The following is a 16,834-nucleotide window of genomic DNA, read 5'->3' as shown; positions in this document are numbered from 1 at the left end:
TCTCATAAAAGTGACAATCCGTAAAACGAGCAGTAAAGAGATCACTTGTCAAAGGTTCTAAGTAACGAATATTAGAAGGAGAATCATAACGGACATAGATTTCCATCCTTCTTTGAGGACCCATTTTTTTTGTACGTAAGGGCAGCGTAAATGGCACATAGACTGCACAACCAAAGACTCGTAGATGCGATATGTCGGGTTCGTATCTGGTAATCAATTGACACGTGCTTTATAAGGTTGGGTCGTAACTGGCCTTAAGCGGACCAATATGGCTATTTGTAATATTGCATGGCCCCAAGCAGAGATTGGAAACTTGGTACGTATGACCAACGATTGCGTAATCATTTGAAGGCGTTTAATAAATTCTAGGCATGAACATATGGTACTTGATGTTCAACTTCAAAACCCAACCGTCATGGAATATCCATTGAAAGTTTTTGATGTAAATTATCCAACTTATCCAATCAAATAGATTTGATCATATAATCAGGGTGATGAACCCTGAGCTTGTCAATCTGAGCCACCAGTGTGGAGAAGGCAGCTTGTGGACCACAATTATACGTGTGATCAACATGTAGAAGCATTAACCAATACCATAAAGTATCTAAATGGTCAGCAGGGTGGTTGAATCAGTCCATAAATATCCCCTTGAATCCTTTGTAGAAAAGATGAAGGGTGCTAAGGCATGGTACGCTTCCAGGTATAATGTCTTTACTTCTGTTAAGAGAATGACCAAAATGGCACATCACAGATCATCCTAGATATCCCAATCATACATCCATAGTGAAAATTCCTTTGAAATATCGGGCTTCTGGCCGGCTACACAGTGGCCCTAAATGTGTGTAATCCACTCATTAGGCGTTCTATATTCTCTAGAATACGCTTCTGGCTATATTCGTAGGAAGTGCAAAGGAATTTCACACCATTTTCTACATTGGTTTCAATATGGTAATAATTCTCTTGAATATCCTTAAAGCTAAAAAAAAAGTGTTCTTCCGGAACAAAGTGAGTATAAAGCTTCCCCTTATGATAAAATTAGTACCCTTGGACAATATAGGGCAGTGCCATGCCCCAAAATCAGGTTGGATAAGCCTGAAGGGGTTGTCAAAAGGTGATTAGGTATGAATTTAGTATAGAACCATACAACTAACTTCCCACAAAACATACCTAAGCATGAGTTAATTGTATTAGTCACATGTGGTAATTTTCGGTAATTAACTCTTATTCGAGAATAATAGTGACATCCAAACACCAATCTTATATTCGTAAAATAAATTGTTACAAAGTAAACCAAATATACTAGGGGGTTTGGCCAATAGGCCTTTCATGTCAAATTTTTCTATTTCAAATGTGTTAGGTGAAGCAAAATTAGTCTCACGGATTGACTACGGGGATGGTACTCAACAATATTGGTAGGGGCACATACAAGTGTAGAACAAATGATTTATTTCGTCAAAACAGAATTAGATTCTTCATGATTGAGGTTCGGGAATACTATCGCTTATTCTTGAAGTTTTAGGTTTTTACCAAGGATCATGTTGCGGGCATGATACCACATCTTGGCAGGCCCTAATTCTATCATATGTTATAAAACAAACTCGAAATTAGATTGTGAAGGAGAGACAGACCCAAACTTGGGTTTAGTAAGTTCCAGCCAAAACTGGAGGGGGTTTGTTCGGTAAGCCTCTGCCAAAGTAGAGCAATACCGTTTAGTGCACCTCTGCCAAAGTAGAGCATGCCCTTTGGTGCATCTCTGCAGAAGCAGAGCATGCATGTTGGTGCATCCCCACCGAATGGACCGAAGCAGGGCACCACCATTCGGTAGACTCCAGTCGAAAATGGGTTTAACCGTTCTGTACCTCCCAGCTGAATTACTAGGGTCCTTTTTCTCACAAGTGTGGTAGTAATCAGATCCAAGAATCTGATAAACTTTCGCTCTCTATACTGCTACTTCATGAGCAATTTAGATATAAAAGGAAAGATTTTCTTTCAGTCAAAATTTGATCGGATATAAACTTCAGAATTATATCTTTTCATGGACGTAAAAGGTTTCAATCATGTCTTTCTTCGGGCAAGAATTCATCTTTGAATGATTTGAAACGGTCCATAAGAGCGAGTCAAAGAGCCATGGAGTCCTTGGTAGTGAGGTACTTCCATTTGATATACTTCAAGCATTAGTCTTCAACTGAAGATCATGGCGGAGGCGTATTCAGCTCTTCCACACCATAACTGCAGGCTCGGCCTAGGCCCAGTGCCACCAGGGCAACTGTCCAGGGCCCAAGATTAAGAAGGGCACCAAAGTTAAAAATCCACACAACTAGGTATATAAAATAAAAAAATAAAATAAAAATTATCTAGAGCCCAAATTGAACGGCCCGGTTTTTCTACACATAACCCATTTCTTAAGTTGAACAGCCTAAGTTTTAGGTCTTAAAAAGAATAAAAAAAATAAAAGCATAAGAGGGACCGCTTGTCCCTAATTAACCCTAAGTTCCTAACATAACCTCCTTTTTCCTGATTCCCCACCTCCCTTTGTTCCCACTTCCCCACTGCCCTGCCTGCCGTCTCTGTCCTTTTCTTCCATCCATTGGCTGCAAGTGCAGCAATTTCTCTCAAAACTCACTCACTGCAAGCTATGCGTTGCAGCTTCCAAGTTGGCAAGCCAACATGACCTTCTCATTCAGTGCATTCACCAACCCTTTTAAGTTTTGAGGTAAACTAATTTTTAAAATTTGAATTATTAATTCATAATTTAATATAAAATTTCGCAAGTGGCATAGAATTATATGATAATTGATGTATAGAATTGTTGTTAACTTGTTGTTGATGAATTGAATTCTTGATTAATTGAATTATTTCATTTCATTTCAAACCCAATTTTTAGGTTCAATTTTATCAAATTTTCTAATATGTTAGACTATGTGTTAGTGTATTTATAATATATAATAGATGTTAGGGTTTTTATAATATATAATATGTGTTGGAATGATAATTTTGATAGAAAATTTTTGTTATATCATGTGTAGGTAATTTTTACAAACAAATTTTTGAAGCCATTTTTTTTAAGGAAACAACTCTTTGGTAATATGAAAAGGGAAAGAAAAAAAAAGGCAAAGTATAATGAAATTACGGAAAGTTTAAGAGCTTAATAATTTTCTACAAAGAATGAGTCAGTTGAAAATTTGAGAGAAACTAATGTTGGTGAAGAGTCACAATATGTTGTTGGGGAGTCTCATGATCATGAAATTGGTGGTTATGTGGAGAAAGATGTTAATGACGAGTCTCATGACCATGAAAATGGTGGTGATGTGGATTTAATTGTTGATAATGATCATATTGGTGTAGAGGAAAATATTGAATCTCCTAAACCTATTTTCCATTTAAACATTTATGATCCAAGAGTTTGGGATAGTCTTAATGCAGGAATGAGAGCCTTACTTGTAGAAAATAGACCAATTCAAGAAACTAATATCACCTTTCCTAAGGACAATTCGAGAAACTAATATCACCTATCCTAAGGACAAACTCTCTAGAAAATTTTCTTCACACTACCATGATTGAAAATTACGAATGGGACGTGAGGGCCTAGCCCTCCAGCTTTGATTGGGTTCCAGTCCTTGTTAAACAATTTTTTTTTAACATATGTTTCCGTATTAAAAAAGGGCACACTTTAAGCTTTTGCACTGGGCACCCAAAAACTTAGGATCGGCCCTGCATAATTGGTTACAATGATTTCGCAACTAGTCATAGTCAAGTAGGGTGTTAAGTCTTGTATCCATATAAAGTAGTTTTTTTTCGAAACTTCCAAATCAGTGAAATCGAACTTGTTATGGTTTGACAATACGTTGAATGGCGGAAACAAGAATACGATTGGTGTTTTAGGAAATAAAATTTCCATAAACTTCAAAGATAGAACATTCAGGTTCTAAGACATGGTTTATTTGAAACAGATTTAAGCATGGAGAACTTCGAGTCTTAACATGAGTGTTGCGCGATAAGAAACTTCAGGTTTCTATGACACTTTTTTGAAACTTCGGGTTCGGAAATATGAAATTCAGGTTCATAAAACTTGCAAACAAACGCAATATATACAAGACATAATATATAAAAAGAAAACAAATATATTAATAGTTGGTAGCTTTAGGACATTTTGTGTGAAAGTTTAGGGAAACAATCCTAAAAAGGGTATAGAGCTTCAAGTCCAAAAATTATTATTTTAATCAACTTGGTGGCGGGTCAGCGAGAAAAAAAAATTGAGTTAACAGAACTCAGGTCAAAATACGGGCTAAGAGAGAAAAAGTAAAAAACAACTCCTATTAAATGAGACAGTTTTTCATGGGCTAAAGTAAATAGACCCAAAAGAAAACTTTTTTTTTTTTTTTCTCACACGAATTGGACTGAAAGTCCAACTGGAAAAATAAAAAAAAGGCTGAAAGCCCAAAAAAATAAAAGAATGAGCTCAAAGCCCGGAATAGGCTGATAGGCTGGCTACTGATACAGCTGGTAACAAAACGGGTCACGAGGTCCTAACCCCAACACTGGGCCGTTTGCTGGGTGTAGTCCGAGAGAAGTACAGGCCCAAGGCCTCTGAGGCGTGAGATCCGAGCCCATCTGCGATGGGTGCGGATGCGGGCGCAGTCCCGTCGAGGTGCAGGGGGTTAGGGGAAGAAGACGTCATAAACAATGTCGTTCCGTGCGATGGGGCCAGGAGCTGCTTGGCCCAACAGGGCTTGGCGACTTGGCACAACCGTGGGCTTCAAGCCATGGTGTAGACACAGGTCCAGCCCGAACTCAGTGCTCAAGCACTGGGCTTCCATAAATTAGGCCCAAATCTGAAACATAAATATCCATGTTTCCAAGCCCTAGTCGAGTTCTAGGGTTTTCTTCTTTCTTTTTCTTGCTTATTCACACATATTCAATTCACATAATGGCAATATCATGGATATAATGCATAAACAATTTATGTAGAATCTAAAATTCATAAATCCTAAAGTTGGGTCATGCATTATGGCGAAGGTTCATGCAATCAAGATTGAAAAAATATCGAGATAAACAACGTTGTTTTAGAAGAACCTAGATTGTGTGATAAATATTGTGAACGGGTTTGTAGGAGTTTCAATTTCGACTTTCCATCTTCAAAGCTTGGATCACGTTCAACACAAGAAAAATAAATTGAATCAATAAAAGCATATGAATTCCATAAAATCAAAATTTAATCAATTAAAAATAATTGAAACATAATACTCTCCTAATTGAAGACGAATAAATTCTCTTTAGCGCAGCTTGAGGAGCGTGTTGATAACATGTTATGGTCTATATTTAACTGAGGAATGCGGCATGGTGAGAAAGAAAGTGGAGAATAGACTTGAGGAATTGTGTGTTAATTCCCCCAATCCTTGTGCATAAGGAGAGAAACTTACTCTCTAAAGATCTTTTAGATCCCAAAAGATTCCTAATCTATCTCTACTTAAGATTTACATAAATCACAATATGTATTAGAACATGTCACAACATCTTATAATTTTTTAACATGGATTGAATGAAATGTCTTAATTGACTAACATAAATAAACACAAGAACTAAATTAACCAAATCGAAAATACGGAAACTAAATTGACCATATGACTATAATACAGGGACCATTTTGGCATTTAAGCCTAACAATATCCACCACTGTATCCGAAGTCCCAAGTTGAATTCTCCAGTTGCTCAATATCTTGCTTGTATCACAAAAAATAAAATTACAAAAAAAAAAAGAAAAAGAAAAAAAAAAAAGATACGACGTCCAGGAGATTTGAACCTAAAAAAGAGACTACTAAAGTAGATGATCATTAGAATAATAACGCACTAACGAGTTTTACAACTGCTGGAAATCATAATCATGGAACAATTTGTCCAATGAAATTTTAATGAAATAAAAAACTGGAAGTTAAGGCATGGTGAAAAAAATAAGTACAAGTCATGCCAAGAATAGTAGTCAAAGGTATCACTTCTTGTACGAGAACTAGGGTTCCACAAGCAACTAGCAAGAGAAATTATGTCTATTATGTACAAGGTCATTTACGACCCGAAAAGGAGAAAAGAAAAATAAAAAAAGTGTCTTCACGCATTAACTACCAAATCTATCAAACATGTTGCTCCCTGTGGAGAACGCTTTACTGATCTACTCATCTATATCTGACTCAGTGTCTTGACTCTCTTTCGCAGGGCCTTCGATCGCACGATTTGATTGCCTTTGCCCTGGGACGATGCCCCTAACTGCTCCATAAAGAAAGTATATGTAGGTTACAAGCTACCACATATTTTATGTTAGGAGTCAATTGATTGTATCGATGTTTAACCCTAACCTAACTCAACCGTGTTTTTTCATCTAAAAATCATAGAAAAGAGTCACTAATATCTAGTCTTGAGATAGCGGCAAACTACAAATAGATTCCATTCATACCTGAAGCCACAACCTTCATGAAAAGTGCCTTTGCAAACTGTAATTCTCCTTGGTGTGAACTGATGAATTTAGTCTGCAAATTAAGAATCTATCAGACCTCAATAATGCGCAACTCATACAAGGCTTGGAAGTTGTCAAAAGTAGAGTCATCATATTATTGTATAACTGAGATCTCAATGGTTATGGAGTGGCATCATAATCTCAATAGTTATGGAGTGGCATCATAATGCCGAGAACAATTTGACAATAAATCAGTGTTTTCAGGAAAATACAATCAAACATGGTTAACACAACAATTCTTCCATAAGAACGTCAAAGATCCATGATGAGTAATTACCATTTGGCCATAAATAAAGTCCACAGCTTGATCAAGTCGGACTTGATGTCTCTGAAAGAATGGGCGCAGATGGTTCATGTACAAATGCCTTGCTCCCTGTTACACAACAAGCTGTTAGCCAAGCTATTTAAGAGCTTAAAGTGTGCTATTTGTAGTATTTCTGGTCAGCCTTCACAAGATAAGAATAACTGAACATATGCAATGAACTTTGCCTTCACCTTCTGAAATTGTTTTTCCTTTTGGAAAAAAAATTGAAAAAACAACTGGTATCTAATTAAAAAAAACATCGAGTTCATCAGAAAAGTAAATAATGTAAGTTTTCTCAAACTAAATCTGACAATACTATCAGACAAGAATGCAAACTTGCACTAGAAACCAACTGCAATTTGGCCATGCTTACATTTGAGGCTGGAAGTTGTAACCAAACAAGAAATGCAAACTTCATATGGTAGTAGAGCGGAAACCTAATGAAGTGTGGATAAAAACCATCATTAGATTTGAATAATACATTCAGGAAAGCAGTCAAACAACTTTTTAAACTTGATATTACCACTTGCTAATTAGCAGCAGTTTTCACATTGTTAAACGCATTTACAAATCCAGAAATATGAAAACAAATGCAACAATGAACTATGCTTGTTTCCACGATACAATTGAATAGAGGAAGGAGAGGGAGAAGAGAAGGGATAATAAGTTAAAAATAAAAGGTAGGCAATCTCATTTCCATTTCAAATTAAGGTCTGTCAAAAGAGTTATGACACCGCCTAATTAATAGAAGACAATGAAAATCAACTTAAATATTATTTCCTATTTTCATAACCTTTTTCATATCAAATTACCAATGAAATCCTAAAAGTACCTACTTCAAATACTTAGAACCAGGGAAAATCTAACCACCATGCATGTGAATAGAATATATATACAGAGACAGATCTATGTTAAAACTTTTCAGCAAATAAATTATATTCATATATATGCAGATCCAATATCATGTTATATAGAAAAACTTTACCAGGAGAGAATTTTGTCTGAAAATACTTCTGCAACACTGAAAGATCCATAAGCTGCAAGTAGCAAGAAAAAATCACCATTAAAAAAATGAATAAACCAAACCCTGGAGAATGTAAATAAACTGTGAACTACTACACTGGATGGCCGCCAGCAGCTACAACTGGGAAAGACCCAAATACCTAAACAAGAAGCTTGCAGATCAGACCATTTTAACATATACACACATAAATAAAACCCTCTCTAGTCGTCCTGTATCTCCATGCCAACCTAGTACCTTAAGTTTCCCAAAGTTAGGTATCTAAAGGCACTGAACATGGAATGTAGCGTTCTTCAGCATATCATTTACTTGCTTTGTACCCTTTTATATCGTCCAGATAACAACTAGTAAGAAGGTCACCCAACTGTTTTGTTTCCCCCAAAATTTCTTTTCGAAGGCTTTCTTAGGTTAAGAGAGTAAACCATTTTCCTGGAAATTCTTTGCATTTGCAATACTGATCTCATAAAAGGTATAACTAAAATCAGACCTACACACAATTCATCGAAAACCCATTAACAATTTGTAACATAAAATCGTACCTTCAGTCAATTCATCGAGAACCGATCAACAATTCATTAGTGAGTGTCTAATTTCTCAAGCATATGCAAACAACGATAAAGTAGTACACAAAAAAATGACAGATAATGTATTTGGATTCTGGAAGAATATAAAATTGGTGAAATCGATTTCGAACCTGCCCAATAAAGAAGCATTCTTTGTTGCTCCTCTTGATCCTTCTTCTCAATAGCTTTAAACGTCGAGTAAACTGGTAAAGCAATCCCCACAGAGCAGCTGCACAAAAACGACCCATTACAGAAACAGTGAAAAAAAAAAAAACATAAACCCTAAAACCTAGAAACTAATTAAGATAGAAAAAAGCCCCCAAAAGAGAAGTTTACTTACCAAGCGGTCCGGACAAGGACGTTGGAACCGAAGGGATAAAGCAGTACCCGCAATCCGACCTAGACGAACCAGCCACGATTTTAGATTTTAAACGTTGAAGGAAAGATCAAATACGCAGAAGACAGAGAGAGAGATCGCTCACCTCACTTGGCAGAGCCATGTTTACAGTGAAATACGAGATATTTGGAATAAAGAGACCCAAAAAGACTTTTGCCTGGGAAGTGACTTAGCATGGAAGACCACCCTTTAACCTGAAAATTTTAAGTTTTAACTTAAAAATTATTAGAGAATGAAATTATCCTCTTTAAAGTAATTTTTTTAAAACAAAAATTATGTAGACTTTCCTTATTTAATTTTATCAACATTTTAACTTAAAAATATCTAGATTCTGAATAAATATTAAAAAAATCACCAAACTGATACCATAAAACTCATGAAACACTATGAAAGAATATGAAAAACATGAAGAAAAAAAAATTTATAATTATTTTAACCTTTGGATTTAAATTTGGACCATTAATTTTTTATTTTTTTTACCATTGGATTTAATCATATTAGATCTTAACCATTAGATTCAATGAATTTATAAATATAAAACTTACAAAAAAAAAAAAAACATATATGGTGGGCCAGCCCACTAACCCAGGGGGAATTTTGAGTTAAATTTGATCAAAAAATAAGTTCTGTGTTAAAACTCATATTTGATCCAAGGGTTGGAGTAAGTTGGGGTAGTTTTAGACTCTAAATTTTGAGTTTCACTCTAAAGGTTGTAGTAGGTCTAAGCCTCAGCATCTCGAATGGAGATGTCAATAAAAACATGTCAAATATAAAATTGAAGGTTTATGAGGCAATTTCAAATTTTCTTTTGCTCCAATTCATAACCGCTCTTCAAAACAAATAAATAAAAACTAATTTTCAGCCACTTAGGACTACAATTTAGTAATATTTCTTTTCATTTGTAAGTGAGAGGTCTTAGGTTCGATTCTCACTAAAGGAAAATTTAAACCATATTATTGCTATCTCATTGTGAGACTTAGCACACTCTTCCACCCCCCTTAGTGTAGATAATATCGTTTATTAAACAAAAAAAAAAAAAAACTAATTGTCATAATTTATCTTTGGTACTTTACAAGGACCCACACAAGAAAATGTTTAAAAATTAGTTTGACACCAGATTTTCTCATATGTCAAAATATGGCATCACACAACAGGTATGTCAAATCCACATAGGATTGGTATATCGGTTGTAATTTATATCTGCCTTCAAATATTATTACATGACATTCCACTTAGGATTTGACATCCCTTTTGGAGATGGTCTAAGTCACTTTATGCTTTTGACACATTGTTTTATAATACGGTCACGAAGACTATGCAAAAAATATAAGGTACCAGAGAGTCTCACATTTAAGAAACTCTTCTTGGCATTTCTCTTGCTAATTTTTGCTTTCTTTAACATGTAAAAAGACTAAAAATAACTTTGAGGTTTCAATTCTCTCTCCTCCGTAGAAAAACCAACCCAAAGAACTACATTCCTCCTTTTTATCCAAAGTAATGCTAGTTAGATCAATTTTTAAAATCACCACTATAAATTATATAATGTATCACTATTAAGAAATAAGCATGTTATCAATCCCTATTAAACCACTAGTGCCACATTAAAGCTTTAGAGAAGTACATAGAGCTTCATTGCCGCCATCTCCAACTATTTCCAATTCTCTCTCTCACTCACTCGCTCTAGTCCAAATACAACTAACTTCATCTAGACCTGGCATTTTGAACTCGACCCGTTAATATTAGTATTTAGATGGATGCTTAACGGGTTAGGTCACTAACAGATGAACCCGTTAACAACCTGTTAAATTACGGATCACTTTGGGTCAACCCATTAGACCCGTTAGCATCCATTAGTTGATGATGTTTTAGTAATTTCAGTTAAGTCTTAACAACAAAAAATAAACTCTATGCAATAATAATAATAATTGTTAACAGGTCGAGTTCGGGTGACCCGTTAACTTAACGGGTCGGGTTGAACCCGTCCCAAACCCAATAAACCCGACCCGTTTACAGGTCTAACTTCATCGCCATCTTCAATTTTTATATTTTTCTTTTGTTGAATCCAACATTGGTTGTAGTAAAAGATAAGTAATGGGTTAAATATTCTAACCGCATTTTGATTAATACCAAGACCTTTTGTAATAAAATCCTACACATGATAGATTGTGCAGGTGGTAATTACCAAGTTGGGGACAATATCGGTGTTGTTGGAGGTGAGCCTTCAACCCGTATCTCTGATAATTTTATATGGTATCGGAGCCTAGGAGCGGGCTCGTTCGTACTGCCACGTGATGAGTGGGTCCCCTTGACCCTACACAATGATGGTGGGTCCCTTGGCCCCGCGTGTAGGGTGAGTACCCTTGACTCCACGTGGTTGCTGATGTGTGAATCTCTCACGTGTGACCCACTAATTGGATCTCATGTGAGGGGGCATGTTAAATCCCACATTAGTTGTAGTAAAAGATAAGTAATAGTTTAAATATCTTAAGCCACTCTAACACACACCGATTGCCTTTTGTGATAAAACCTCACACGTGATGGATTGTGTAAGTGGTAATTACCAAATTGGGAATAATATCAGTATTTTTGGAAGTGGGCATTCGGCCCGTCTCTCTAATAATTGTACATCTTTTTCTCCACCAAATGACTCTGTCCTTCTTCGAAAAACGCTTGAGAAGACTTGGGTAGGTGCAAGAAAATCTCAACGTGTTCTCGACTGGATATGGTCGAGAAAAGCTCGAGACGATGCGAAGAAAGAATACAAAGCCTTAAGGGTGCTATCTTGTTAGCAGAAGTGTTGCTGTCGACCTCCTCCAAGTGACAAATCACTCATGTACCACCTACTACATGATTCTTCTTGGCGACATAACTCATTATGCGAGAGTGTTGGAACTCTCTGTTAGTTTAACGTTGTCTTTGACAAGCCTTGAATAGCCCTTCATGCTCTCTTTAATGAGTTGGTCATTGTTAGGCGTGCCACTATTGATCAAGACTAACAGATTGATTAGTTGTTTGTTTCAAGTTGCTGTATTGCGCCACAAGTAATTCAACTTCATTATCATAAGGATTGTGCCATAGAACGGTTAAATATGTTAAGTTCTTTTCTATGCCTGGTGACAAGAACTTTGTATTTTCTTTATGTTGATACCAAGGGAGAACTACAAATATTGATCGAACTATAGTCAGTTGGCAATTCTCATGTAAATGTAAAGACAGAAAACAAGACACATTAGCTTGGAAAACAAAGTATTCACATTGATGAAACGTAAAGGCATGTTAAATGTTTAAAAGGTAAATAACTTGAAGATAAATAATAAATACAAGCAAATGAGCACGATTTAAACCTATTCGGGCAAAGCCAGTTGGGCAACTTCTTGCAAGTACAAGATGTATTTGGGAAAGAAAATTTAGTAAAAATAAATCGATGTTGCGAAGAAAGTAGCAAAGCTATAAATGTAATGAGGAAGTAGGCTGCAAAGATTTGAAATTTTTTGTATGTTGAGTTGAGTATCATTTTCTTCTTCATTTTTATTGCCTTCTATAGAACCGCCTCTTTCTTCAAGAGTAAGCCTTTCTTCCTTCAGTTCATACTCCTTGATCCAAGTGGCTAATGTGATTGCTATCAGAGGGTGAGTTTTCACTTGCATACTCGAGCTTTTATCCCGTTGAAACTATGAACTTGCAACTGGAAATTACTTTTTTCTTTGTGAAACTCGACTAAGCAATATTCCTTTGGTGTGAAAGAGAGTTTTTGCCACCCACAATTGCCACGTCATAAAGCACTTTTAAATTTTGGATCGTGCACTGTTAATCTTCTGCATAAATTAAATACCCATTAAACTTCATACATAAGTCAGAATGTTGGGCCTTGAACAGGCCCAACAGTCTATTTTTAGTCCAAATTAGTCTCAGTTTGATATTAGTGGTGGTTTGATGTTCTACAGAATTAAGCTAAATTTATGTTCTGCGTTTTTCGTTTTCTGCATTTTTCGTTTTCCTGAAAGATGTCAACCTATGATTGACTTTCAGAGCATATTTCCAACAAATCTGAGGTCAAGGAGAACTGCACTGACTTCTTGTGGAGGCACAGTAATGCGGCAATACAGACAAAGTTTGAGGACAACGGCAACAGCGATGTGGTGCCAGAAGTTCTGTTTTGGGGGCTGAGGAATCCAGCAACGTTGGTGTCTTCAACAAAACAAGGGGGCAAATTGTTGGGTGGCTTCAGCTGCAATTTGTTTAAGTTATTCTTGGAACATGGCGCAGATCTTCTCCCGAACGACGCCATGAAAGCAGCCATCGCGGTTTAGGAGTATCAGAGTTTGGTTGTAGTGAACTGAAGAGATGGGAGCTAGCTATCATCTTTAAATGCATCAGTATTTACAATTACTATTTGTGAAAGAAATGATGTCCCCCTGGTCTTGACAACTCTGATGTAACGTCGTAGCAGAAACAAAGATTGACAAGGTTTCTCGACTGAAAATTTCCATCTGATTGACAACAATTTAACCGATTCAACTTGTCAATTCACAATTCCACGGTTTTACAGAATAAATTATTTACTTGTATCGTCCAAAGTGTTACCTCTTTACTTTCTTGAATCAACGGGGAAGGCGGATTGGAACTTTACAGTTGGAAAATAAACAACATTGATATTCTCATGAGCAGAAGACCATGCCTACAAAGAGAACAAGTAAACAACACAAGAAAGCATTACCTGCTCCTTCCAATCAGTTGTGAATGCCCCCAGCTTCTACAGAAGGAAGATAGCTTGTCAGTGTCTCCTTAGAGTGTGAACGGGGTTATTCCCACGACGCCATTGTAAATTTTTCTGCCGCATTGGATTTTTCCATGTTATAGAATTGCTCTCAGTTAACACTCTTCAAGCATTTCCACCAAGATGAAGGAACAATAATACCATTGTCACTCCATTGCCGAATTCAATTCATATGCACAAATTGGCATCCGCTAATGGTACTCTGGAGTCTCTACCCAGGCACTTGACCAATAAATGCATTATTCTGCAGAAAACACATAAGATGAAACATGTATAAACAGAATCAAGAAGTAGTAGTGAAAGATCCAAAACATTTGTATTCTCTTTTGCATGTAAGCATTGCACTTCAAATGAAAAAGTGTTGTTCGTTTCAGATATCAATTATTTGCCACTTACACTGGTTATATGGTAACGCAGCCCCAAGGACTGGTCTAAGTAGCACACGAGTCATTGTGGGGAATGGAATTAAGTAGATTGATTGTCTCAGGCCAAGAGAAAAAAAGAGTGTGTTCTTTGTCATAAATGTCATAAATATGCTCGAATACAGAGTGTACTTCTTTTACAAAAGAAGATATAACTAATAACTATAGGGTAAACGATATCCAAATGTGTATGCGCCTACCTCCTGAAAATGAATGAATGCGGACGGCATGGAAATACCAGTCCTATATCTGATTTAGTGACTGAATGTTCTGAGCATCATAATTAGTTGTGTTGAGACGACGACATTCAAATTATGATCCCAGCGGAGGCTCGAGATATCTGATACAGTTCTTCAGTCAATAAGGCTAAGGTACAATTTATAGCCTCTGCTCTTGGGTGGGCTTTATCACCAGAGATAAATATATGAACACCATTTTCCACATATAACCAACTGCAACCAGCGGTCTTCTTGGCCTCCTTCCCTTTCATCTTCTTCCTTATTCTGCAAACTTCATCCCAATCTCCTTCTGCTGCATAGAAATTAACCAACTGTACATACCGATCACCAATGTCTCCTTCAAGTTTTAATAGTCTCTCCTCTGCCTCTCTAGCAAGTACGGCATTCCCGTTTACCCTACAAGCATTCATGAATGCCCCCCATAAAATGGTGTCTGATTCTATAGGGATCTTTCTCATGAATGCTATTGCCTTATCAAGTTGATTAGCCCTCCCGTACAAATCAATCATGCAAGCATAGTGCTCAATTTCGGGTAAAACATTATACACTTTTTCCATCAAGTAGAAGAACTGCTCACCCAATTCCACCAAGCAAGAGTGTCGACAAGCTGATAGCAGCGCTAAAAAGGTGATTGCATCAGGTCCCATACCTTTCTCCAACATTTCATTGAAAATCTGGATAGCTTTATTTTCATGCCCATGGTGAGCATAACCAGCTAACATCACATTGTACAGGATTATATCTCTGTCAAAATCACTTTTAAAAAGTTTTTCTGCGTAGGTAATACTCCCGGATTTTGAGTACATATCAACCAAAGCACTAAAAAGCTTCTTATCGATTTCAATCCCGTTCCTTAGAATGTAAGCATGGATCTGCTTCCCAGGATCCAGGGCTGCTTGTATTGAACAGGCACCAAGCACACTGATGAGAATCCCAGCATCAGGAACTATTGATTCCTTTGCCGTGAACTCACCTAAAAGTTCAAATATAGCTTCGCATTTCTGGTATTTGAGATACCCAGAAAACAAAGCTGTCCAAACAACAGCGTTCTTTTCAGTCAATGAATCAAAAAGTTTTCGTGCTTCTGTTAGGTTACCATGAGAAGCATGACCAGTAATCATTGAGCTTACCGAAAAGGAATTTTCGGACCCCATTGCTACATGAACTGACTTTGCATAACACATATTACCACACTTGGAGTAGACATCAACAATGCCACTGACTATATACGGATTTGATGTCATCCCATTCTTCAAGACCCAAGCATGGATTTCCTTTCCAAGTTTGGAGCTCTTCAAACCCGAGCAAGCACTCAAAGCACTAGCAAAAGTGTGGTCATTCCATCTGAATCCATTATCTGCCACACAGACAAACAATTTCAGTGCCTCTTGCTTAAAACCATGCTGCACATACCCTGCAATCAGTGTATTCCAAGACACAGCATCATTCAGCTCCGGCTCTGTCCAAAACAGATCATCTGCCATTTCTAATTTGCCTTCTCTACAACAAGCCGCCACCATTGCATTCTTCGAAACCAAATCAACCACCCCTCTATATCTACTAAACACCCGCCGCGCTTCTTGAAAACACCCACATTTACTATACATATCGATAAGCGAGCTCACTGCGAACCCACTTAAATCATTAGCAGTTTTCACCATAAAACAATGCAACTGTCTCCCATAATACCCATTTTCCAACTTGGCAGTCAAGTTCAGCATAGTCGTGAGACCAATCTCGTCAATCCGAATCCGATCATCCCGTGACTTCATTTCGCCAAACAGCTCAAGCGCACAATCCTCATACCCGTCGGCGCTTACATAACCAGACAACATGGAATTATACGTGACCAAATCCTTGTAAGAGGCAGCGTCAAATAACTGGCGTGCCCGGTTCAAGTTGCGTGCCTTGATGTGGGCGGAGATTATGGCATTCCAAGAGAAGACGTTTCGTTGGGGCATTTCGTCGAACAGTTTCTGGGCTTCTCGAATAAGGCCATGCTTAGAGTACAAGTGAATGAGTTGATTGGAGGTGAAAATGGTTAGCTCAAAACTGGCTTTTATGGCTTGGACGTGATATGCAAGACCTTCTTTTAGAAACTGCATTTATATATTTATAATTTTATATACGACTTCCTTATCTCTCTCTCTCTCTCTCTCTGCTTCTGCTTTCAGAGATCCCTCTGTATACAAACGTCCTTAACAAAAAAAAAAACAAGAAAATTTTATTTGAACCCATTTATCTTTTTCTACATCTAACTTGCTTTCTTTATTCATATTGTTTTTTTTATTAAAAAATTAATGTTTCTTTAAATTCAAATTTATTCCCTAAACTACCATCTCAAACGAGGGATGAGCAAAATAAGTTAACGCGTAAGGAGTTGTTGCCGTGGCTGATTGGGGTGAAGTTCGGTAGGCTCATAACGCTTCATTTAGCTTTAAATGCCACATCCCAGGTCTCTCTCTTACCATTTTTTCAAGAATGCCGATCAATACTTTATTGCTTGCTTCGGCCTGCCTATTCGCTTGTGGGTAGTACGGCGTAGATTGTTCAAGTCGAATACTCAGATTCACCGTGTATTCCTTAAACCTATCGGCTGTGAAGAT

The 16,834-nt window shown here is 37.0% G+C and overlaps 2 protein-coding genes across 3 annotated transcripts; both read right to left on the bottom strand.

Moving 5' to 3' along the window:
* Positions 1 to 5,971: 5,971 nt before the first annotated feature.
* Positions 5,972 to 8,985, bottom strand: LOC137729176 (HVA22-like protein k). Its single transcript, XM_068468026.2, has 8 exons — positions 8,876 to 8,985; positions 8,734 to 8,792; positions 8,525 to 8,622; positions 7,795 to 7,846; positions 7,183 to 7,246; positions 6,783 to 6,878; positions 6,446 to 6,518; positions 5,972 to 6,258 (listed from the first exon to the last, which is right to left on the bottom strand). Exons 1-8 carry the CDS (start codon positions 8,891 to 8,893, stop codon positions 6,164 to 6,166), a joined length of 555 nt encoding a protein of 184 aa, XP_068324127.2. The 5' UTR covers positions 8,894 to 8,985; the 3' UTR covers positions 5,972 to 6,163.
* A 3,853-nt stretch (positions 8,986 to 12,838) lies between these two features.
* On the bottom strand, positions 12,839 to 16,374 carry LOC137729174 (LOW protein: PPR containing-like protein). 2 transcript variants are annotated; one of them, XM_088678536.1, is made up of 3 exons: positions 14,190 to 16,374; positions 13,508 to 13,811; positions 12,839 to 13,280 (listed from the first exon to the last, which is right to left on the bottom strand). In XM_088678536.1, exon 1 carries the CDS (start codon positions 16,331 to 16,333, stop codon positions 14,297 to 14,299), a length of 2,037 nt encoding a protein of 678 aa, XP_088534662.1. In that variant the 5' UTR covers positions 16,334 to 16,374; the 3' UTR covers positions 12,839 to 13,280; positions 13,508 to 13,811; positions 14,190 to 14,296. The 2 variants fall into 2 exon arrangements, with proteins under 2 accessions (XP_088534662.1, XP_068324124.2); XM_068468023.2 differs by having other exon boundaries at positions 13,265 to 13,811.
* Positions 16,375 to 16,834: the final 460 nt, after the last annotated feature.

This window comes from Pyrus communis, chromosome 10, assembly GCF_041283825.1.
Source record: "Pyrus communis isolate YQ-2024b chromosome 10, ASM4128382v1, whole genome shotgun sequence".
Lineage (NCBI taxonomy): Eukaryota > Viridiplantae > Streptophyta > Magnoliopsida > Rosales > Rosaceae > Pyrus > Pyrus communis.
Note: the sequence above shows the minus strand (reverse complement) of the source record. Positions and strands in the feature narration are given on the sequence as shown.

Bases quoted from the DNA above. Each gene is read 5' to 3' on its own strand.
- LOC137729174 (XM_088678536.1), bottom strand. From the start codon at position 16,333: ATGCAGTTTCTAAAAGAAGGTCTTGCATATCACGTCCAAGCCATAAAA.
- LOC137729176 (XM_068468026.2), bottom strand. The intron at 6,879-7,182 runs GTAAGCATGGCC...GTTGTGTAACAG, and splicing joins TACAACTTCCAGCCTCAAAT to GGAGCAAGGCATTTGTACAT. The intron at 6,259-6,445 runs GTATGAATGGAA...TTTATGGAGCAG, and splicing joins CATGAAGGTTGTGGCTTCAG to TTAGGGGCATCGTCCCAGGG.